Source organism: Vicia villosa, unplaced genomic scaffold (genome assembly GCF_029867415.1).
Source record: "Vicia villosa cultivar HV-30 ecotype Madison, WI unplaced genomic scaffold, Vvil1.0 ctg.000622F_1_1, whole genome shotgun sequence".
NCBI lineage: Eukaryota > Viridiplantae > Streptophyta > Magnoliopsida > Fabales > Fabaceae > Vicia > Vicia villosa.
In genome coordinates, this window is record NW_026705280.1 from 507,147 (window position 1) to 532,317 (window position 25,171).

The window sequence follows — 25,171 nt, forward strand, 5'->3', positions numbered from 1 at the left end:
AATATATATATATATATATATATATATATATATATATATATATATATATATATATATATATATATATATATATATATATATATATATATATATATATATTTGGGACGTATCAAATGAGAACTTTGGTTAATATGATAACTGAGAACTTTTAATACTAACCATACGATTTAAAATCAATGCCTCAGATTTCACTCAAATTTTAAGATACAATAATTAATAGATAGATTCTGGTTTAAATACATATCACATAAATGCATAAGAAAAAGAAACTCTATTTTGATAAATATTTATCTCTATATATATTTTAAATATTTATATTATTTTTTCTTTTCTATTTTACCCTTCGTTTATTATAAATATTTAAGAAAAAATGATTTGTTTTCTTGGAATCAGAATCGTGTTTGATAAATGATGATGAACTCTGAATATGGTGGTGTTAAGTCCCGATACAATGGTGCGGAGGTGGACTTGAAAGGTTAGCACTTTAATGCTCAAGTCAATTACATAGTCTAAGATGAGTGAAGTAAAGTTATGAGATTATAAAATATACCTTAAGTTTTACGTGTGTTGATTATATATCATAGTGTTATATTTGTAAAAAGTCTCGCCTATGATGATGCCTTTAGACTGTTCTAGATGAGGCGACGATAGAATGGTTTTCAAAGGGAGGTATCGCTTTGCCCCAATGTGGGAACGTGGGATAAGGCGCTTCTTGGGTAGAGAGAAAGCCAAGATTATTAACTAACACAAAACCCGTTTGAAAATAGGGATTCAACTATCCATCATTGATTGAGTGGGCGGTGACCAAGTGATACATCTCCTCTCAAGGAGGGACGATAGATCATAACTCATAGGAATAGACCCTAAGTGATACAGATTCTCTACACCCTAAATAGTACAATGCTCACTACAATCTTAATACACGACTGCTAGTAATTATACATTTGCTACCCAACATCATTGGTCATCAACAAATTCTCTCACCTCACATGAGTTAGTCTCTTGAACCACCTTAAAACACCACCGTACAAAGCTTCTCGCCAAATTTCATTCTTTCTAAGTATCATTGTTACCCTAAGCTTATTTTCTCGTACCTAGTCTTTTTTTTTCCATGGCTTATATAAAAGATCTTCCTATAAATTTGTCTAGTGATTTTGAAAATAGTGGTTCCTATCCTTTAGTTAGAACAGAAACATCTTCTAGTTCAGATTCCCGCCTTTCAGTTAATAACCACTCACACCTTTTAGTTAATATCCACTATTATCATTCAGGATGATGAAATGTTAGATCTTGTGTTGGGGGTTTGCTGTAAAACATGGACAAGAATAAAAGTTGCACAAAATAAATTCCAAAGCGTGTGTTTATACTAAGCGTTAGGTTTGATTCACCCCACTAATTTAGGTAATTGGCTGCTAATGGGTTAACTGGTGAATCCCCTTCAGGATACTTTAGAAACCTTAACATGAATCACACATTCACATTAAGCATATCGACCAACGATATTTTATCGAATAACATTTCCTCATGTATTCTCGTACACTAGAAAAATAAAGAAATGACTTAAATGTGATATTTGACTCTTGAAATACATTATTTTCGCATCCTTTTAGGTTTGGAAATTATCTCTATTTATAGAGAAATTCATGCCACTTGGTGAAGGAAAACAACCCTTCGAAAGAGTTTGTTCATGAATGGTTACATTGCTTCAATTGTAAAGCATTGCACATTTTCTCTAAAAGGTCTTTTTTTAACCATTGCAACTTTCCAAATATATTTTTAGAAATTCTACAACAACCTCCCACCATTTTCAAAATATATCTAAATCCATTATTCAGGAAATTTTATGGTTTCAGATAAATTAGGCATCTTACAATTTGAACCATTATTTAGTAAGTCAAGTTTTCACTCATCCCCGAATAGATTGGTAGACAATCTTTGAACCAATTATTCATTAGAACAAGTGTGCATAACTCACACATGAAATCTCGATACCATTGATCGAATTATCAATATGACACGTTTAATAAGGCCTTGTGACTCATATCCTTTTCATGAGAATTTAAGAGTCAAGCCCTTGAACTCTATGAAGCGGCAAAACTTCATTCTCATATAGGTAGACTGTATCATAAATGCGCCCATAATTATGCATTCCAGTAAACATATACTATATGTCTATTAAGAGAAAAATATCATCCTACCACATTTATTCTTATGGCCCAAGTACTTTTATCCATTGAGATGTATCGATAGTTAAGTACTTCAATCACTTTAATAGAGTACTTTTATCATTGAACTCAAAACTTAATGTTAATCAAGTGTGAGTTGAGTTTCCACTATCGATGATTAATTATATATGAGCTTGTTCTTCATCTCTAATGACGTCTTCATTCATCAATTATATCCAAAGACATCATATCCTTGCAATCCATTCGTCAAAGAATTGTAAAATTTTCCATACTTTATTAAACTTTAAATATTCAATCTTTTAAGTAGTCATGTTTATGATTATTTTATGTACTCTTGATAGCATTTACCAACTATCATCAAACCACGACACTTTTGTCATATTAGTACATTTTATCATATAACACACACACACACACACACACACACACACACATACACACATATATATATGTGTGTGTGTGTGTGTGTGTGTGTGTGTGTGTGTGTGTGTGTGTGTGTGTGTGTGTGTGTGTGTGTGTGTGTGTGTGTGTGTGTGTGTGTGTGTGTGTGTGTGTGTGTGTGTGTGTGTGTGTGTGTGTGTGTTCTTTATAGTTTTGACAAACTATCACCATGACATTTTTGTCATTCATTTTGTCGTATACACAAATGTTATTTCACTCTTCATTTGCTAACCTTTTTAATTTAAAATTTACTCTTACTTAATATATCCAAAATATATTTAATGTATTAAACATTTATAGCAATCAACAACCATGATCATACAAATTTGTTATGACTAACTTTTGTTGTATGAAGTGGATTCAAACATGTAATTCAAAAACTCCATATAAATATAACACCATATAATTTATTTCTATTCTTTTAAAATAAACAATTTTCTTGCATAATAAAATATACAGTTGAAACATGTCATAGATATTTTTAACATTTCATTTACATAATTTTACGTTACCAATACATACATCGTATATTCATATTCATGATTTTATTCTTCACCAAATTATTTCATCTAGAAATAGTGCATTATTAATTAGAATAAATTACTTGCACTTAAGAATAATATTTAACATGTATTTTGCATTCAGTATACACCATAAACCAAATATATTCTTAATTATTCAAATTTACATGCTTGAACAATTTATAAATCATGCATATATATATATATATATATATATATATATATATATATATATATATATATATATATATATATATATATATATATATATATATAAATTTAATGTACATGTTAAACTAACCTAAATAAATATTATTTTCAACATATTTCACAAAGATTTAGAACATCAGATAACATATATTTATTAAAATAATCATATATCTTTCACCATGGTTATGAATAAACAAACATATATGTTTATCTCTCTATCAAAGTTGTACTCATAAATTAACCACAACAAAAAGAACCATAAATTCAAAATCACATAAATGATAAAAATTAATTGCATACATTTCACCATCATAGAAAATTATTATTACTTCCTTTAAAATTGCGGCCTTTAATACGAATCACATTAAAGTATAAATTAAATTGAAAATCAAACCTAAAGATTGTTAGATCTTGTGTTAGGGGTTTGCTGCAAAACATGGACAAGAATAAAAGTTGCACAAAATAAATTCCAAAGCGTGTGTTTAAACTAAGTTTTAGGTTCAATTCGCCCCCACCAATTTAGGTAATTGGCTGCTAATGGGTTAATTGGTGAACCCCCTTCAGGATACTTTAGAAACCTTAACATAAATCACACATTTACATTAAGCATATCTACCAACGATATTTTATCGAATAAAGTTTCCTCATGTATTCTCGTGCATTAGAAAAATATAGAAATGACTTAAATATGATATTTGACTCTTTAAATACATTATTTTTGTATCTTATTAGGTTTGGAAATCATCTCTATTTATAAAGAAATTCATGCAACTTGGTGAAGGAAAACAACCCTTCGAAAGAGTTTGTTCATGAATGGTTACATTGCCTCAGTTGTAAAGCATTGCACATTTTCTCTAAAAGGTCTTTTTTTAACCATTGCAACTTTCCAAATATATTTTAGAAATTCTCCGACACGAGATACCTCTAAGGAGTATCGATGTTGACATTCTTCCCTCGAATTGAAAAATAAAAACTTATTGAAAGAAATATAACAACTTAAAGAGAGACAAGATGATCCAATTCAAAACACATCCTCTTCCCATAAGTTTTAGATTAATCTATCAAGTGTGACCAATGTGGCATTTTGAAAAATAAAATTAATGATCTTCAAAACATACCTGATAAATTTACTACTAAAGAAAAAGATAACTTGAAATTTTTGTTAGGTAATTAATGAGCGTCTTACAATAAGACTGGTCTTGGTTTTGAACATAAGAACAATACTAAATGCAAAATCCTAAAATGCATTTACTGTAATAAACATGGTAATATTGTTATGCTTTGTTTTATAAAAAAAAAGTCATGAAAGAAAACAAGGATATCCTCCCTCGCATTTCTATAAAGAGTAGTATGAAAGTAAAAAGAGAATAATGTATGCTCATAATATCTCAGTGAATTACATCTCAACACTCCTTTAGCAAGGTATGTAAACTTGTGGCTTTTTTTTTAACAATTGAGACAAATGAAACTAATGAAGCTACCATCAAAGAACATTGGTCTCTTTCTAAGCAAGAAAGGTTAAATCAATTTAAGAGAAATAATATTTAAAAAATCATTTCCAAAGCTTCAACTAATCAAGTGATTGCCACCTGTTGGGTCTTTCTCAACAAATTAGATGAAGATGGCAATGTTTTAAGAAATAAATTCAGACTCGTTACAAATGGTTACAATCAACAAGGGATATATTTTAATAAAACTGTCATACCCCAATTTTTTACCCTAAAATTCTTCTAATCATATGCACTTTTGCAATCATTAATCAAGATCACAATCTTGAGGCTCCATCTTTGGTGTTATGCTCACCTCATCTTTTAGGGATCCCCAAGCACCCATGTTTGTTTAGCTTGTGAATATTTCTTTGTTATACTAACCAAAATACAAAAATATACCTTTGTATTTCAAAACTTTGTGTAAAATAGGTGATTGAATCAAGTGTATCCACACCTCTCCTAAAAGCTAGGATTTTGATGATCAACCCTCATTAATTGGGCATTCATGGAAGCTAAATGGATTAAATTCAAGAGAGATATTCTTGTCATTAAGTGTCATGTTCTAAGCATCTCTCCACTTCATTTGGTCAAGTTCATCTCAAGATCATGTGGCTTGATTCATCAAGAAACTTCATAGATTCATGTGTTTATTTCCATGCGTTTTTCGACAAGTTTCATCAACTTATAAGCTTCATAATCAAGTTCCTTCAATAAAACAACATTGTGAGGTCTTATGTACCTCCTCATGTTTTATCATGCAAGAAAAGTTCAGAGGATTCAAAGTTGATTAAAGAAGATAGACCTAATCGGACAAGTTCTTGATTCTATGATCAAAAGGGCATAACTCCCTCATTTTCAACATTTTTGAGTGCTTGTTTTTGCAAAATACTCTCCCTGACATCATCAACAACTTATCTTCACAAGTCAAGAGGAAATTTTGTGAAGAAAGTCATCAAAAGTGAAAAAACATTACAAGTCTCCTTTGAAAGTGTAAGGAATTATGTACCAAAATCATAGTAATAGTTTTGAAAGACAAAGCTTCAAGGAACCTTTTCGAATTCCAATATATGTAATAATTCATAGAGATTTCTAAAGTTGTATATAAAGAAACATACACCAAAAACAAATCAACCACTTTCACATTCTCATTTACACAATTCAAATATCATTCATTTTCAAAATGGTTTGAAACTATGTAAACATTCGTAAACTAGAAAAGTTTTAAAACCAAAATAGATTATGAGCATTAAGTGATATATATTTGAATTGTAATATTGATAAGATTCAACAATGAAGTTTGAATGTGATTATTGTATAGCCAACATAAGTTCTTCGTTTCTAAACATAATTAGTGTGACTTGCTTCACCATAGTGTTTGGGGAAGATTATCATAGTGTTTGGTAATTATGAAAAAGGTCCTTTGAGTCGGGTGATTCAAAGTCCACCATAGAGTTTGGTGTTTGTTTTTTAAATAAGAGAGTGTGTGCCTTCTTAGTTGGTTGATATGTGTTTCTTTAAAGTGCTCGGTGTGAGACTTGTAAAGAGCATTTGATCATAGTGAACAATCTTCTAAGGGATTTTCAAAACTTCCACCTTCACACAGAGTTTTTTCATTATCTATAAACTCACCACCATGATGAATTTGCAAACACAAGTATTCATCCATTTCTACCTAAATTTAGAAAACAAAAAATTAGTTAAGGGGACAAAAACCCTAAAATCCTAACACTAGACATACATAACATTGATGCAAGCCAACAAAGATTAAACCTTTCAGAAAAACAAAAACACCACATAACATTACAAACCTTAAACCCTAAAGTTGAAATAATATTGAAGGTTGAGAAAAACACAAGAAAGAGGGGTTTGAATTGAGTTTTCAAAAACTTTTTATTTTATAGAAACTATTCACTAAATCAAATGAGATAGGCAAGATGAGAAAGAGAAATGACACTTTCGGTTTTTACAACTTCACCTTAGAAAAGGCTATCTTGTCCACCCGCCAAGGTGATTTCGCCTTAGAAAATGACTTAATCCACTAATCTTGAAAGATTACAAACAACCTCTAAGAGTCTAGAAAGACACTTTAGCCCTTTCAAGTATTAAGACTAACAACCTATTCACTTGAGGAAAATAAATCTTAAAAAATTTACAATGAAAAATGTTTACAACAAATGCTTCTAAATAAGCAGAATGAAACAAAGTTTAAGAACAAAAGTCAACACAAATTCTGAGCAGCAGCTCTTGTGTTCTAGAGATTTTCTTAGAAATAGATTTCTCACAATGGAGTGTTTAAAACAATATAATATTTCTGATTTCTTTCTCTTATTTTTACGTTGAAGTTTTGTATGTTGTAGTTTGAATAGTTGAGCAGCAGCTTCCCAACTTCACAATACTTCTTTTTTTCTTCAAAGGTGAGTACCTCTATTTATAGTCCCAAAAAATTGACCGTTGAGAAGGACAAGACGTCGCTTTCTTTGCCAGCTGACATAACGACTCAAATGTGATTGTGAGAGACAAAGAGCACATAAAAATTGAGGTCGTACATACGTCCTTGGAGTAGTGGAGAAAGTAATGTACTATTGTATCATTAATCTTCTAGCGCAAGTTTCTGATCTTTCCTTCTTAGAGATATACTTCTGATCTGAAGTAGTGGGAGCATAAAAGAGATCAAGTAACATGAAATTTCCAAAGCAGTAGAGTCTTTAGAGTCATATCCTTGTGTTCAGAATTGAACGCAACAACTTATCTGAAAAACATATCTTGATTTTTGAGCTAGAAGCAAAAACTTATCTGAGTTTCAAAATCTTGACTTCTGATCTGGAAGAGTATCTTATCTTAGGAACACTTTGAGAATCCTTTTCTAATGAACATTCAACATTCTTCAAAACTGTTGATGTTACTTCGGAAATGGATGAATAGTTTTTATGAGGTGTGTCAGTGTTGATTCTGATGATCTTTTAGATAGCAATCCATAACCAACCAAAATATTTAATCTGCACACTCAAGAAACTATTAGAGTACAAAATTGTTTCATATAAAATATATGTATTGTTATCATGAAAACTAAAGATTGAATGCAGAATCAAATCTTGTTCTAACAAATATAAATAATACTAACTGAGGCCGCCTTTGTTTTCTCTACCTCGATTTCGTCTTGGATTACACTTTTGCCTTCATCTTCAAATCTTCTTCAAACGAGGTCGCTTCTTCGCAGTCGCCTTCAGAGCTCGTCGCCTTCTCTCAAGTTTCTCTACTATAGTTAGAAAATAAATAAATGAAATGAGAAAGGAAAAACATTACTAAGTCAATGCTCTCTTCAGATTTCCTCCACCTCAGCACCTAATTTCCACATCACCGCTATTTGACAATCAGATTTGACTTTGACTGACAGATCTAACAAAAAGACAAGCGTGACACGTTTTTAATATATAAAACATACCAAAATGAACTCTAAGGTATACGAGACTGAAAAAAATGTATTAAGCTAAATTTTTATTTTGAAATTCATAATAAAATTTAAATTTCTTTCTTTTCTTTTATGACTATCTAAAATAATATCACATATAAAATAGGAATAAAAAAATAGAACATACAAATAATTTTCTAATCCACAAATCATAAAGCACAAGGTCTTAACTCTTTAAAATAGTATCGCATATCAAATAGGAATAAAAAATAGAACCTACAAATAATTTTCATTTCCACAAATCATAAAACACAATATCTTCATTTAATTAATATATTTTCTCTTGTCTAACAAAAAGTAGAAACTTAGAATGATGTTGTCTACCGTAGACAACTTTAGTGACGTACCATTCTATAATTTCCCTATAATGAAGAGATATAAAGAGCTGTCAAAATGGGCTCGGCCCATCGGACCGGCCCATAAGCCCTCCAATTTAGTCCGGGTCGAGCCGCAAAATACCTTAAAAAAACACGACCCTGTCTTTTTGGGCCAGCCCACCGGGCCTATGTTTTTTATGGGCTGGGCCGGGCCGGGCCAAGAGGGCTTCGGGCTGGCCCATTAGAAAAAGATTTCGGTAAAATTTGGAGAAAAAAGATTGATATGAGATATGATTTCATAAATGTGTTTTCAAGTCATAAAGAAAAGTTAAAGAGGATCAAGATATATTTTCAAGATGATGTGATCAAAGAAATGATTGTGAGATGGAGAGAAAATTTGATAACTATTGGTGATAATATTAAGTTACTTTATAGTTTTACATGGATGATTTTGTGGTGTTCATATATATTTATGGATAAATATTTTAAACACCACTTATATACGTTTATGATGACTCTCTACTTAAATTGTATTGCATTTATCCATTACATCCTTTTTTATAAATTAAAATTATAATATTGAAGTACGGGCCGGGCTGGCCCATCGGGCCGCACGGGCCTTTGAAATATGGGTCGGACTCATTTTATGTGGCCCATTAAGCAATTGGGCTGGGCCGGGCCACCCCATTAAAACACGTTGGCCCACCGGGCCGAAGCGGGCTGGGCCGGGCCGGGCCATTTGACAGCTCTAGATATAAGAGGTGATTTGGTCCAATAACGTGTAGGGAGGGGGGACTTGGTCATATTAGAAAATGGAGTCACTGTCCTTTGAGAATTTTAATAACACATAAAGTTAGGAATGGAAGGGATATAGATTCTTCTACCCTACCCACTCACCAAACCCAAGGCACAAACGGCAATTATAAAGGGTTGAAATACCTTTATTTAATGGAAAATTTTAGGGCAATTTGCTATAGATTAATACTACTATTAGTATAAAAGTAGTTTTTTTTATCAAATAAAAAGATTAGTTTTGATATTTCATAATTTAGAAGTTCAAATAAAAAGTTTAGAGATATTTATTTATCATAATTAATTTTTTTTTAAAAATTCAAACTAGCTTTTTATCTTAATAAATGAAAACTCTTAAAAATGAATTTTATTAGAAAAGCAACTTAAACAAAAATAAGTTGTAACTTTATAAAAACAAAAAAATCGAATTTATTTAGCCAAAATAGATTTATTAAATCAGTAGGGTGTTGACTTACACAAAGATACCATTGTGCAACTCCGATTATGATGTGTAGATCTCTTTGATATTGAATACGCGATGGAAAACACATGTCTAGTTTGTCTCACAAACGTGCGTTTAGTCAGAAACTACAAAGTATAACTTCTCTTTTTTCACGGTGAAAAACTCTTCAAAACGTGTATCAAACTTTTTAAACAAATATCAAAGCATGCACACCTATAAACTTTCTATGTGTTTTGAAAGAACCATGATTCCCTGCAGTCACACAGAAATTGCAGTTACGCTGTCAACCATTCCTAACCGTTTGATCAAGATCAAACGAATATAATTTAAAATCAGTACTTTATAAATACATAATGGAAAACAAATTTAACTTTTCTGAGATCAAGCGGCTACAAATACAGTGATTATGGTAACACATTGAGGGAAGTGAATTCATTTTGGTTTTGAAATCAGTTAAATCCTATATTTTAACTTACTTAAATTTTTATAAAGAAATAAATTTTATTTAAAAATAATATATTTTTTACTTTTTAGTCCATCCTCTTTTCACTCAAATATTTAAGTTTTTTAATTTATTTAGAATATCAAGAAAATAAATAGAAGTGTGCATGAAGAAAATCTCCTTCAATATAAATAGAGCCACACCAAAACTTAGTGCAATAGTTTCTCTCTAATTTGGCGAATTCATTCATAGCAAATTGAAATTCCACCGAAAGTTCCAAAACCCTTTTTTAGAAAAAACCTGATTTCATCATCATAATCCCAAATCAATCTCAAATATTCTCTTCATCTCTCTCTATCTCTCTTTTTCCCCAACAGCAACGCGTTAGAATTTTACTTTCTCAGGTACTTTTTGCCGTAAAAATTCAACCTTTTTCCGTTTTCTCGATTACCCAATTCCGTTTTTCATCGTTTTATTGCTTTTTTGTTTGATTATCGTAACTGGGTATTTTTCTATCTGTTTTTAGGATCATCAATTTTGTTTTTTTTTTTTTATTATTGAAAATGATCTTCATATGTTTTGATCAGTTTTTTGTTTAATTTTGCTATGATTTGATGATTATGGATTGTTGTTATTGTTGATGTTGATGATGATTAAGATTAGTGATTGTGATTTTTCAGCTGAATAAGAGAAACAATCACGTTTCTATGTTGATTGATGTACTGATAGCTTTTCAGTGAAGTAAAGAATTGTTTTTTTATTTTCCATTGTTTGAAGGAACATTGGAAACAAATTTATGGGTTTCCCTTGAAACACTCATTTCTAATATACTCCTTTTGAATATTTATATATGTTAATTTTTGTCATATTAAATTTGTTGACCTTGAACAATTATTGGTTATCTATGAAGCTCGGACACCAGAAACACACGTTGACATGGGTAATAATTTGAAAAAATAATAAATTAAACTTAATCACAAGTGTCGGTGTCGAATTTGAACACTAAAAACATGAAGTCGACATTGGTAATAATTTGAAAAAATGAATAAATGTGTAGGTGTCGAATTTGAACACCAACACAGTCACTCTATTTTCAGAGGTGTCGGTGTTATAGGGTTGGATAGAGATTACCTATGGTCCCTTCTCCTATGAATTGGAGAGTTAAGGCAAAAAGTACTAACTTTTTTTACACTTGGGGAAAATATCAGTGTTTTTTGTGTTTAGATGATGGTTTTATATTTTAATGTTTGTTAGCCGATGATGTTCGGTATGCATGCTACTTTGGATTTTGAGCATGTTGATTGGATGAACTGCCTAACTCAATACAAACTTTTAGAAAATTTGTTTTTTTTTTATACTAATTACATTGTGTAAGAGATAGATTTTACTTCAGATTATTTTGATGAGTGATGTTTATGCAATTTTGGTTTATTTTACAGGTGATCAAGAAAGTTGGAATCTGCTTATCCATATTACCGAACATCTGAACAAAAGAGGGAGGGTGCTGGTTTGCGGAGGCATTTAAACTTCTGCGAGCTTAGAATCCTCTCTCCTTTTTTAGAAAGCATAGTCTTTGGCTAGTGCTGTTGGGGGTTTCTTTTTCTCATCGTGTGAATGTAGGTCAATCGAGATATTTTGGCGATCTTTTGTGTTGAGAAGTGCTAGAGTTTTAATCTGAAAGAGAGGAAGATTTTGAAGCTGAAATCATGGGTTCCTTTTGTTCTTGTTTGAGTGTTGATGATTTGGAAGATTATATGAATCCACATAGCCATGTTTACCGAAACTGCGTGTGCGCCGGTTGCTTCCTACAAAACCTTTTGGCTGTTGTAAGACTAAAATTCTGAACTCCCCTTCTCTATCCTATACTTTTGTTGAGAAAACTTTCGCTATGTTTCTTGATCTAAGGATTTGCTTAAGTATTTTGTGGTAAATTCATTGTTTTAATTACCAATTGCGTGTTTATTTTGCACGAAACATTTTGGAAAATATTTCAGTCCCAAAGCGATTTTTAATGATAATGTGTCTACGTATTATTAACTTTTTTCCTATCTACCTCAAATTTCAGTATGCGTTAGTATTTCGTAGAGGGGACATGCAAGCGCTTCCTTCATCTGTACAGGGGGCAGCATCTATGACGACTTCCGCATCACTTGATAATTCTCTATCTGACATGTACCGTTCTCCTCCAAGACCGCTCCCTTATGATGCAGACCCTAGGTTTTTCCGCTCACAGCACGACAGACTAGTTTCAAGACGTGAAAAGGGTTCAAGTCATTTGAACGAGTCCGAACTTCTAAGAAGTGATGTGGATGCAGATACAGAATCTTTTAACTCGAGTGGTAAATGGAATGAATCCACCGGCAAAGATGGATCGAAAGAATACCGGTCCAAGTCCTCAGCTAGACTTTCGTCAGCAAAACTTACAACTGGAGCTGAGCTTGTGTACCTGTCCTCAGAAGAGGAGGATGTTTGTCCTACTTGTCTTGAAGGTTCACATTCTTTAAATTTCATGCAGTTTCATACTCATATTTTCATTAGAAGACCACTTAGTGTTTGGACTCAATTTCGTATGAAATGTCGGACTGTAGGATGCCTCGACACATTTTGACTCAATTTTCCTTGCAGAATACACCGAAGAGAATCCGAAAATAATGACAAAATGTTCTCATCATTATCATCTTGGTTGCATATACGAGTGGATGGAAAGAAGCGACAGCTGTCCTGTTTGTGGGAAGGTAATATAATATCTACGTCGAACTTTTCAAATTCTTTCCCACTGTATTGCTTTTCGATTTTCAAATAGCAGCTATATCGGCTCTACAGCGCCGTGGTGTAGCCGAATTTTCACAAACTGCTTTTGTTATGTCATATGCGATATAGTACAAAGTGTTGTCGAATAGTAGCGTAGTAGAAGTTGAACAAAGTGCTATTTTGTTTTGATGTAGGTGATGTTATTCGATGAAACGATTTGATCTTCTGCGGTTGGTTGGTTGGACGTGTGTTTTTTGCCGTCGGCGACGTCGCATCGGAAGGAAAGGGAAAATACAAGTATAGACATTGTGAATACATCCATCCACACTTATCATGTACAGTAATCAATCATCTTTATAAGTTTCTATTAACCATCATGATTGTAAGTTTGAATTCATCATGCTGTTTCCACATTTATGCTTTCCTCCTTTGCCAAAATTTGCAAGGAAGAGAATATCAAATTTCAGATTGGAACTTTGTCATGGTTTCAACTTTCAGAGTTTTCCTTGTAATGGAAGGAGTTCTTTGTTTTTCTTCTCTTTTTGGTGTCAATTATGATTTTTTAGCCATTGTTCAATTTTAAGTCAAAATTCTAATTTTGAAGAATTGAAAATCTAAATCTTGAAAGAGAATTATGGGTGAGAGGTCTCTATTTGCAAATGGTAAGATAAATTAAAGTAAAATGTCTATTTCTTCATGATGAAAGCAAAAGTTCTTAGGGAAAAGATATTCTTACACTATTTTTGACACCTACACCCTAACATTACCTTATGCATACTAATTTTATTTTTTAATAATTTATTTTACTTTGATTTATGTGCATAACAATTTTCCTTTGTTGTCTTTATACGGTGTAAGGTAGGTGTAGAGAAAAGTGGCGTAAGTATATCAAGCCTCTTGAATAAAATATCAAGCTTTGATAAATTAGTTGTCATAAAATTCAATCATGTCTTTCTAAATAAAATGTTATATTATAATGCAAATTGAATAAAAAATAAGTATGATATGCATCAATGAGGTATTGAATTAGAATAAGGGAAATGCTAACGAGTGTCCCTGGGGCACTCTTTAAGTAATTAAAGTGGTAAGTTTTTCTTAAAATGCGTGTATTTAGTGCATTGAAAATGTATTGGAATTTGAAATATTGACTTTTGTAAAGAATATTTTCTTTATTTAGTATCCTTAAAGAGTGTCCCGGGGGCACTCGAGTGTCCCGGGGGCACTCGTTAGCATGACCCTTAGAATAAATACTTGTTACATTTATAATTTTTTTTATACTATCAATGATAGTATTAGCTTTCATCCAACTAACTAACCTATATGGTAGGTAGTTGTCAACTAACTAACTGACAAGCTACTCCATTATTGGATCATCACATTTGTGTTTATGACAATTTCCCTTAAATTTAATGATTTTAAATGCACAAGGCTTATCATTTTTTAGCTCTTTGAACTAACCGGTCTTCATTGCCTTCTAAAAATTTCAGCAACTTGTAATGAAGCTCCAAATATTAACATGGTTTCTCTAAAATTTGATTTGAATGCTAAATCTTTCCGTGAATCCTCTAACAACACATCTTGAAGATGCTTCATCGCTCATTAGAAAACTATGATTAGTCTTGGAAAGAAAAAAGCAAACTCTTTTTAACTGGTTTTTCTCTGATTACATTCATGTTGTCTGCCTTCAAGTCACTCTTTCAACGATCTCAAAATCCTTCAACGATCTCAAAATTTGTGTTTTCTCTATTGCCATTTTCTTTTGATGCCTCCTTTAATAATGAGGCGTAGGTATTAGGTTTTTCTTTAATGATCTCAAAATTTATGTTTCCTCTGTTACCACTGATGTCTCATCCCTCCTTTAGTGATGAGGCATAGGTATTAGGTTTTAGGACCCCCTTTCTTTATGATGGTGGGCAAAAAGGGGAGAAAGATTAGCATATGTTCCTCTAAAAATTTATGTGTTTTTGTCTTATATTGCGTATGTTAAAAATGATATTGCTTTTAATCAATAAAAGAATCATTTTTAAAAGAAAGTTTGTTATCATCGAAAAAGGGAGAATGTTGAAATATACTCTAAATTATTTTGAAGACAACATACTACATTAAAAATTGTATCTTATATCATGTGCAAGTATAGTATAATCAAGTCAAAAAGGGATTATAATCGAATTTTTACAAAGCATGTCTCCACTACAACAATCAAGATCACTCGCGAGGATTCAAAAACTAGTAATGAGGATATCAAAACCATGATCTCAAAAATCACGTGCTCTTTTCAAGAATAAAAAAACAACCTGCCTCAGCATGATAAGACATGACACTATTTAGCTAAAAAGTAAAAGACAACTTTGAAAAGAAGACAAGAAAATTCCAAGACAAGTAAACTCTCTTCCAAGGATCCAAAAGTTCAGTCATGACACGTTTGTAATATGTGATATTTCTCACTGACAAAGAGTTAACAAGATCAAGAATCATTTACTCATCCATGTATAAATAAAGATCCTTTCTCTCATTCTAAAAAATCTTGGTGAAATATCAAAAAGGCTCTCCTAAAGCAAAAATAAACACATCATATTTTTCATTTCAAAAATCATAAGCCAAACTACCTCAAAGAGTCATTATGAAACATCTCACTACCATATGGTGAAATTATAATCTATCTTTGTATACAAAAACCATTCTTATACATGCATATCCCGAAGCGATATAAAAGGCTTTTAGAAAAGTTGTGAAAAACTCACTAAAAGCTTAAATATTCTTAAGTGTAAGCCTCTTAAGTGTAAGCCTAGTGAGACTAAAAGAATACAAAATTTAAAAATAGCCTTGAGTTATTTCGAGTATTCGTAAAAATCTCACATACAGTGAGGACTGGACTAACCGTTGTTTGGTGAACCATGATAAATCCTTGCATCCTCACTATACTTCCTTTCCTACTCATAAATTGTAGTCTTCGACTATTAACAAGTTTTAAGAATTTATTAAGTTAAAACAAAAATTTAAAAGGGTCACAATTCAATCTTCCCTCTTCTCGTGACTTTTCTAGTTACCTCACCTACACATTTAACATATTTTTGTCACTTATCATATATCGTCTTTGCACATTGTCTACTTCTCTAATAAGGAATACACTTACCGCCTCGACAAACACATAAAGATAAAGGAACATGATTTCTCTGGCTATCGACCTTGATAAAATTATAGGGGTGGAAACAGAGATAGAGCCAGAGTTTTTTACAAGTGGGGGCAACGTATATATAAATTTACAGTATTAATTACATACACAATTAAAATTATATTGTAAAAAAAAAAAGCATTACCAAACTCTAACAATAGACTTTCTTACTTATAAAAAAAAAAGTATTTTCAATTAATCATAGTAAATACTTTATTCTTTAGTATGTATATATAGACTATGACTAATTGGAAAGTCTTTTTTTTTTAATACTTTATTCTTTCCATATAATATAGTATATATTTTTAACTTCCAATCATATTGGGGGTAGGAGCCTGCATAACTAGAGCTGTCAAATGGGTCGGCCCGGCCCAGCCCGCTTTGGCCCGGTGGGCCAACGTGTTTTAATGGGCTGGTCCGGCCCAGCCCAGCCCAATTGCTAAATGGGCCACATAAAATGAGCCCGGCCCATTTTTCAAAGGCCCGTGTATTCTCAAGACAAGGCGAAGATATCAACATTGCTTTAAGACACTTAATGAGGTCTCTCTCCATTAATTTAGGGCGGCCTACCCTTATCTTTACCATTATGGTCAAATTTTTGTCGAGATGGACTGTTATGAATTCGCATATGAGATTGGCTGTCGTGCTGGTCATTTGTCATGCTATCATATAAATGTGTATCAAATTCCTCAATGTCGACGTCCAAATAATTCTGATTGAAAAGACTAGTCTTTTTCACTTTCCTCTTTCATTAAAGGGTTATTGCAGTTTAATCTTTTAGCAATATTTCATGTATTAGGCGAGCTCTTGCTAAGTAAGCATGCACGGTAATCAAATTGTCATAAATGTTGTGGCATTTCATATTTAGGTGAACGATATATAAGCGACGATGCCGAGAGCCGCGAAAAAGAGTCTCTTAAAAATACAATTGTAGACACTTTCGCAGGGGACCACTAAAGTTGCATGTTTACCATAATCATGTCTCTTTCTTCTCCCAAAGAAATCATTAACTTTATATTGCCCCTAAGGTGTGTTACAGAGTCGGTGAAGGCCAGGAGGTTGATGCCTTCGTAAGATGATAATGTTTGTCTTTCCTGCCCTAATTTTTTGAAGAGACCAATATACATGATTTTACATGAACTTTTCCATCGATCAAAATTCTCAATATTCCATGATTTGTTATCCTGACTTTTATCACAACGAAAGTACTTCGTTGGAGACGTGTCCACCTTATCACTACCTCAAAATCCTAGAATGGGTCTTTCCTCTTTCTATCTTTCTTTTTACTCCTTCTCCTTCCTTCGTCTTTGATTCTAAGGTTCTTCTCTTCGTGGATTTCTCGAATGACTTTTTCAAGTGGGATAATCCTCCGGTAATTAAGGAGACGGAGGGAGGTTGGAAAGTGAAAGAAGTCAAAATTGTAGTGATGGTGCTTTGGGAAATAATTGATTGACTTGTTTTGAAAGATGTCATTGTCGAAAATTATGTGAGTGGAATGACTTGATCTGTTAACATAAACATTTGTTGTGACACAACGAAAAAAATCTGACGAACTCGATGTAAAATTTCACGAGGATCCGAAAATGATTTACACCAAGGCACCACTATTACAATATAGACCAATGTTGTACTAATGAAAGTCGACGTAGAAGTTCTCCAGTATGATTGTGCAAGTCTCTAATAAGAAGAGTGTAGATGAATATCTACGATTAGCACTTCAACACTCAAGTTAGTGAAGTCAAAGAGATGTAATTTGAAAGAGTGAATGAAATTGTATATGTTATGACACGTAATTGAGTTTATATATGGTCGATGGTTGTGGACTACAAGAGACCGTTAAACTGAATCCAACAACTTGAAACAATCTCGCAACTTAATTCCAATGTGTGACCTCATGGTAAGATTCCATCTACTCGTGAGTCTTAATTGATAGTATTATGAGTAAGCCTTTCGTAATGATCAATCTTTTGAAACCATCCAAAACAAAATCTAAAAATTATATTCTTCAAAATAAATTATTAAAAAACAATTATATTCATATTTGTGACAAGGTCAAGAAAATATCATTCTTAATTATAAAAATTTACATTCAAGAAATAAAAAATAAGTTGCTTATTCTCATAATTTTATCTCCATATAAAAAGTGAGAATACCAAATTCCATGAAAATTTTTAGCTTTAAAAAAAAAAGGTATAATTATTTAAAAATTTCAAAAAAAAAGAAACTAATTAAATAAACACTCTATATATATTTTGATTCTACTAATTTACCGTTGAAATTTTGAATTCTTAAATCAATAATACATATTTATTTTATTTCTTGTAGCTAATAATCTATAATTCAATAAAACAAGAACAACAATTTATAAATGAAGAATTTCGAAATTTCAAAAACTTGAAACACCAACTGAAGACAACAACAACAATCACTGTGAAGAGAAACACTGAGTTCATAACTCGACCTAGATCCGAGTCACCGAGTTACAACTCGTTCTATGCCATCACCATAACAATGCAATCAACATCATCATCATCATCGGCGTCGCCGGACGCAATTCTCGAATGGCTTCACAAGGAAATGGGATACCGACCTCTCGGTCAGTACTCCGGCGGCGGGAAGTCGCATTCGCCGTCGGTTGAATCGATCCGGAAGGTTTGTCGCGGGAACATGATTCCGGTTTGGAATTTTCTCGTCACGAGGGCTAAGTCGGAGAAGACGGTGCGGAATGTTCGCCGGAATATTACTGTTCACGGTGATGGAGATGGGGATGGTGCTACGGGGAGGAAGAAGGAGAAGATGGTGTCTGGGGAGGGGTCTGGGTCGGCTTTGATGGAGAGGGATTTGGCGGCGAAGGAGGTGGAGAGGTTGAGGAACGTTGTGAGGAGACAGAGGAAGGATTTGAGAGCGAGGATGCTTGAGGTTGCGAGGGAAGAGGCCGAGAGGAAGAGGATGCTTGATGAACGTGCCAATTACAGGTTTTGGTTCCTAATTTTGACCTAATTTTGAGGGTTGTTTGGTTTTGCGGTGAAAAAAAATTGATTTTGAGTGAATTGTTTTGTAAAATTGATTCGGGTTTAAAGTGGGTTGAATGTAAATGATTTATGTTTGGATAGTTTTATGCAAAATTGAATTGATCAGGAAATGTGAAAAAATCACGTTTAAACTCAAAAGCTACAAATTCTAGTTTCAAGTAGAATCATTCTGAAGGTAGAATTAGTTCTTTTTTAGAAGAACCAAACACCTCGAAATCATTTTAAAATCAATTTTACATCTCTAGAATTGCTTTTGGCTATTTCAAAAGCTAAATCAAACATACACTAAGAAAAATAGAAGTGATTGAGTATAACTACATGGGTCAGGATAATGTAGGTGTTAGAAAACGAACACAAATTCAATTCGTAATATCGGGGCTACATAGTGAATAAGAGATGCCAACTTTGTTGTGAGTGAGGACAGAAAAAACACTTCTTCCTGCTGGGTTTGGTTATAGAAACTAGAAGCTGATTTGCCCTAAACCCTAAACCCTAATGTTGTAATTATTATTATCGCCTTGAGTTTTAACATATGCATATTGTATTGTTGTTGATTGTTTGTATACTAATCTGCTTCTGAGATTAAATATCGCTGTTGATCAGAAAAGTATGCGTGCTTGTGTATCTGTATCAATGATATGCTTGAAAGAGAGTGGAGAGAAATAGTGAACTTGTGATGATTCTGACATTGGATGGTTTTGAGATAATTAAAGTGTATGAGTTATTTACCTTTCTGCAGGCATAAGGAAGTGATGTTGGAGGCTTATGACCGACAATGTGATGAAGCTTCAAGAATTTTTGCTGAATATCATAAACGCCTATGTTACTATATAAATCTAGCAAAGGATGCTCAAAGATCGGATGTGGATTCTTCCATTGAGATGGCGAATAGTTTTAGTGCCAAAAATGAGAAGGAATCTGTTTATTCAACTGTTAAGAGCGGTAAATCTGCAGATGATGTCATTGTCATTGAAACAACAAGGGAAAAGAATATTAGAAAGGCTTGTGAATCTCTTGTAGCTTACATGGTTGAAAAAATACAGAGTTCTTTTCCTGCTTATGAAGGAAGTGGTGTACTTTCAAATCCTCAGGCAGAAGCGGCGAAATTGGGGTTTGATTTTGATGGGCAAATTCCGGATGAGGTTAGAACTGTTATTGTGAATTGCCTAAAGAGTCCTCCCCTATTACTTCAGGCAATTACTGCATACACTTCTCACTTGAAAAGTCAAATTTCCAGAGAAATAGAGAAAATTGATGTTAGAGCTGATGCAGAGATCTTGAGGTATTAGAATATATGTAGTTTCTTTTTTTACGTTCTGTTGATGCTCTTGTTAGTTCCTCCCTGACTATAAATTTTGAAGGTTGGACCGTCTGTAAATCATCAATGATTGTTACTGTAAAAACTTACTTAACTTTAATCTCTTTAACAAGTATATTACGCGTGCTATTGATATAATTCAAAAACTTGCTTATTTCAATCAGGTACAAATATGAAAATAACATAGTTATGGATGTTTCCTCTTCTGATGGTAGCTCTCCTCTACAGTATCCACTTTATGGAAATGGAAAACTTGGGGCTGATGTGCCTCCAGGAGGAAGTCAAAATCAGCTTCTTGAAAGACAGGTCTTTATTCATCCGTTAGACTACATAATTTTGTTATCTTGAGTTGAGTTATTGAACTAACGCTGTATTTCTGTTCACAGAAAGCTCATGTTCAGCAGTTTTTGGCTACTGAAGAGGCACTAAACAGTGCTGCAGAAGCAAGAGACTTGTGTGAAAAGCTTCTGAAACGCCTGCATGGAGGCACTGATGTTACTTCGCGTTCATCTCAGAATATCGGAAGTCTTAGGCAACTTCAGGTATTGTTCATTCAAAACTTACAGTGAATTAGGCCCTTTTTAAGCAAGTTATATATATCTTTTGAATCTATAGTCACCTTTGTGCGAGATTCCTATATCACTACAAAACTTCTAATAAATAACTAATAGTGGTTGGGCCTAACTCAACCTTACAAAACCGACTTGTTCAAAGTTTAAGGTGGGAGTTTACCACTTATACTTCTTACACCTGTTCAGGTAGATGTTTGGGCAAAGGAAAGAGAAGTTGCTGGTTTAAAGGCAAGTTTAAACACCTTAATGTCTGAAATACAACGCTTGAACAAGTTATGTGCTGAGAGGAAAGAAGCCGAAGATTCTCTTAAAAAGAAGTGGAAAAAGATTGAAGAGTTTGATTCTCGTAGATCAGAACTTGAATCCATATACACGGCACTCCTTAAAGCAAATACGGTAAGGCTCCATTATTTCATTATTTTCTGTATTGGTGGAATGTGACTTTTGCACTTAAAGGTACTCTGTTTGGATCCTAGTAGGATAATCATTCACTGGTTTTGAACTTGAATTACCCATTAATAGATTTGTTTGCATGGCCATGTTGATACATTTTGTTAATTGATATATGTATTGACTACCGAGACAACGGATATTTGTAGAAAGTTTACATATTTTGTTCCTGCTAAGCCTTAATGGTATTCATTTCCCTTAAGTTGTGCAAGTATTTCCAGCAAAGCATTGTTCTTGTATTTTATTATCCAATTTCTTTTTTTATTAAACAGTTCTTTGATTTTTGTTTTGTTTTCTTTTATGTTGCAGGATGCGGCTTCGTTTTGGAGTCAACAACCAATAACTGCAAGGGAGTATGCTTCAAGCACTATAATTCCAGCATGTTCTGCGGTTTTTGAGACTTCAAATAATGCAAAGGATCTTATTGAGAAAGAAGTGTCTGCCTTTTATCGGAGTCCAGATAATACCCTCTACATGCTTCCTTCTTCACCTCAGGTTTGCAATGCTATAACAGACACTTGTTCATTGTAGCAAATGTTAGAATACAAACAATGTTCCGAGTTTTCGGGATTGATGTATGAAGTTGCTTTATAGGATCTACTTTTGGATTTTCCATTTCTACTGTTTGGCAGTCAGTTTATGAATTCATTTAAATATAACTCAAATTGGGTTAGGTGTCTAGTGTTAAATAATCAACATATTCATAGAATTTTTTTCACTTAAATGGAACTTAGAATTTGTATTGGACCTAAGTCTCAACCCTTATAAAATCGGTTTATAAGGTGAGGACTGCCCCCACTTATAAACTTTTATGAAGGTCTTTTGTCATCCAATGTGGAACTCTTAACTCATCGCGTCACGTTCAAGACTATGACTGGACATCGAAAGTGTGACCCTAGTGATTAAGTGATCCGATAACAGTGACCTAATAGCACGTGGCTCAATAGATATTTGATAGGTTCAAATATCATTGTACTTAACTCGACCTTTGCAAAACTGACTTGTAAGGTGAAGACTACCCCCATTTATGAACTTTTATATTCAGGACTTGTGTCATCCAATGTGCTCATAACCAAACCAAAAGTAGGAAAGTACAATTGGGGGGTGGATATATGATATTCTCCAAATCAGAAAGCTCATGATACGATAAGGAACGTGAATTGATATAAAGAAAATCAAGAATCTGGTAAGGCAGCTTATTTTTGCATATCAGAAATGAGAACTTGCTTTAAGAAGAACGAGAACTTATTGATATAACCCTGTCCTATAACAAGTTTAGGGGCAAGAGACTTTGTGAAAATTGGTGTGTTTGAGGTGGCTACTGAAACTTTTGAAGATTCTCCGTGGAATAATCCTGATTAGTGTTTCTTTCTAGGTTGAATTTTAAATTTCCATTTTGATTCTGTTGTGTCTCATGACATATGGTGAAGAGGAGTGGTTTTGCTCCCATGTAGTAGGTGATAAATTTTTAGATATCTCCTCTATAACTCATCCCTTGTTTTGTTCTGTCTCTTGGTCAACTTTGAAATCAAATACAAAACAATTTTTTCTGTGCTATCCAGTTCTACATTTTATAACGAAACGAAATTTTAAATTTTTTTAATGACTTTATACATGTGCTTTGAATATTTCAATCATGTATCTCATATTACGACGTGCTTCAGCTTAAATTAATCATCAATTCTGGTTCAGGCACTGCTTGAGGCCATTGGGTCCAGTGGATCATCTGGACAGGAAGCAGTTGCAAATGCAGAAGTAAGTGCGGCTATTTTGACAGCAAAAGCTGGTGCCCGGGATCCGTCGGCAATTCCATCAATATGTCGTGTTTCAGCTGCACTTCAGTATGCTGCTGGTGAGTATGTTATAATTTTTCGCGCGCTGAAAGGCTCTTTCCTAGTGCCACCCTATAAGAGATGTCTAATATGGATGCAAGTACCCCATAGTGCGGTACTTTTTGTTTTAATATTATAGTGTATTAAATGATTTTCTTAATGAACGGGCAGGCTTGGAAGGTTCCGATGCTGGTCTAGCATCCATACTGGAATCCCTGGAGTTTTGTTTGAAACTTCGTGGTTCAGAGGCCAGTGTTTTGGAAGATTTATTAAAGGCTATCAATCTTGTCCATATTAGACGGGATCTTGTTCAAAGTGGTCATGCCTTGTTGAATTATGCCTACCGGGTTCAACAGGAACAAGAAAGGTAGATACGAATACAAACACCAGAATTCAACCCACATTCATGGTTTATTTATTAATTAAGTAAATTCATATATGCTTGTCCAAGAGAAAAAGATGTAGCTGATATATCTTTCTATCTCTTTCAGATTCATACCTTGTTAATTTGTTGTAGGTTTTTCTTCATTTTTGTTTTGACATTTGATATAATGATGCAGGACAACAAATTTTTCTTTAAAGTTGGCTGCAGAACAAGAAAAAGCTGTAATGGAAAAATGGTTGCCTGAACTCAAGACTGGTGTTTTGAATGCTCAACAGAGCTTGGAAGACTGCAAATATGTCAGGGGACTGGTAAGTTAATGCTGTTATTATTAGACTGATATCGCTAAAAAATTCGATCACAATTGTTTTATTCGATATGCAATCTCTTGGTGGATTTTGATGTGCTTGCTCACAACTATTAAGTTTTCCATTTCTATTCTTACGTTGCAACTTCTTCTGCAGCTTGATGAATGGTGGGAGCAACCAGCATCGACAGTTGTTGACTGGGTGACGGTGGACGGGCAAAATGTAGCTGCATGGCATAATCATGTAAAGCAGCTTCTTGCATTTTACGATAAGGAGCTACTATTGTGAATATATTCTAGCGCACCTGCAGAGAATTTAAATTTCCGAAGTTCCAGATTGTTTAAACTATTCCCACTTTGCTATCTTCATATCTTCATTGAAGACTTCACATTCTTTAGCGGTTCAGAAGTTGGTACTTCAAGCAGATATTTTGGGATGGAATATGCAGCTGCTGTTGTTATTGATGGACCAAAATCTCTAGAACCTCGAGAACAAGAAAGAAACCGCTCCTCTACGTGTTGATTTTTCATAGATTCCCTCCCTTTCTCGCTCTTCAGAAGTGTTTTGTGTATTTATAAGATTATTTAGATTTTAGGTTGTAGGTTGGAATATTCTTTTTAACCGTTTGTGATTAATGGTTTTGAATCCTCTGATTATAGAGCTCTGTAAATTGATTTAATGTGTGCTAATTAGTTGAAGTTGAAGATTTATTCAACTTCATTTACTGCAACCTGGTTTGAAGTATTGTACACAATTAGTGCCATTTAGAAAATTTAAGAAGTTTATTACATATATGATGAGATTTTCCGTTTCACAGTTCTGAGTTCATATTTTATATTTATAATCAACTTATGCAATCTTGTTGAATTCTGTATTTTCTTCATGATGGAAAGAGATCAAGTATCAAGTTTAATGTGGACATTTGAAGTTCTGAAAAGTTGGGATGCCAAAGTTATTGTTAATATCTAAAATTTAGGGAAGTGTGAATCTTGTGAATCATGTAACCTTTTCATATGAAGACCA

General features: G+C 33.1%; 2 protein-coding genes across 2 annotated transcripts; both read left to right on the forward strand.

Moving 5' to 3' along the window:
• The first annotated feature begins 10,541 nt into the window (after positions 1-10,541).
• LOC131629915 (E3 ubiquitin-protein ligase At3g02290-like) lies at positions 10,542-13,621 on the forward strand. The gene is made up of 5 exons (XM_058900716.1): positions 10,542-10,735; positions 11,771-12,157; positions 12,397-12,820; positions 12,957-13,066; positions 13,277-13,621. The coding sequence occupies exons 2-5, from the start codon at positions 12,038-12,040 to the stop codon at positions 13,301-13,303; spliced, it is 681 nt and encodes a 226-aa protein (XP_058756699.1). The 5' UTR covers positions 10,542-10,735; positions 11,771-12,037; the 3' UTR covers positions 13,304-13,621.
• A 4,997-nt stretch (positions 13,622-18,618) lies between these two features.
• On the forward strand, positions 18,619-24,962 carry LOC131629917 (AUGMIN subunit 5-like). Its single transcript, XM_058900719.1, has 10 exons — positions 18,619-19,229; positions 20,026-20,568; positions 20,769-20,910; positions 20,991-21,146; positions 21,363-21,572; positions 21,936-22,121; positions 23,319-23,478; positions 23,630-23,825; positions 24,019-24,151; positions 24,305-24,962. The coding sequence occupies exons 1-10, from the start codon at positions 18,766-18,768 to the stop codon at positions 24,434-24,436; spliced, it is 2,322 nt and encodes a 773-aa protein (XP_058756702.1). The 5' UTR covers positions 18,619-18,765; the 3' UTR covers positions 24,437-24,962.
• The last annotated feature ends 209 nt before the right edge of the window (positions 24,963-25,171 follow it).

Bases quoted from the DNA above. Each gene is read 5' to 3' on its own strand.
- LOC131629915 (XM_058900716.1), top strand. From the start codon at position 12,038: ATGGGTTCCTTTTGTTCTTGTTTGAGTGTTGATGATTTGGAAGATTAT. The intron at 12,158-12,396 runs GTAAGACTAAAA...CTCAAATTTCAG, and splicing joins TACAAAACCTTTTGGCTGTT to TATGCGTTAGTATTTCGTAG. The intron at 12,821-12,956 runs GTTCACATTCTT...TTTTCCTTGCAG, and splicing joins TTGTCCTACTTGTCTTGAAG to AATACACCGAAGAGAATCCG.
- LOC131629917 (XM_058900719.1), top strand. From the start codon at position 18,766: ATGCAATCAACATCATCATCATCATCGGCGTCGCCGGACGCAATTCTC. The intron at 19,230-20,025 runs GTTTTGGTTCCT...ACCTTTCTGCAG, and splicing joins GATGAACGTGCCAATTACAG to GCATAAGGAAGTGATGTTGG. The intron at 20,569-20,768 runs GTATTAGAATAT...TATTTCAATCAG, and splicing joins GCTGATGCAGAGATCTTGAG to GTACAAATATGAAAATAACA.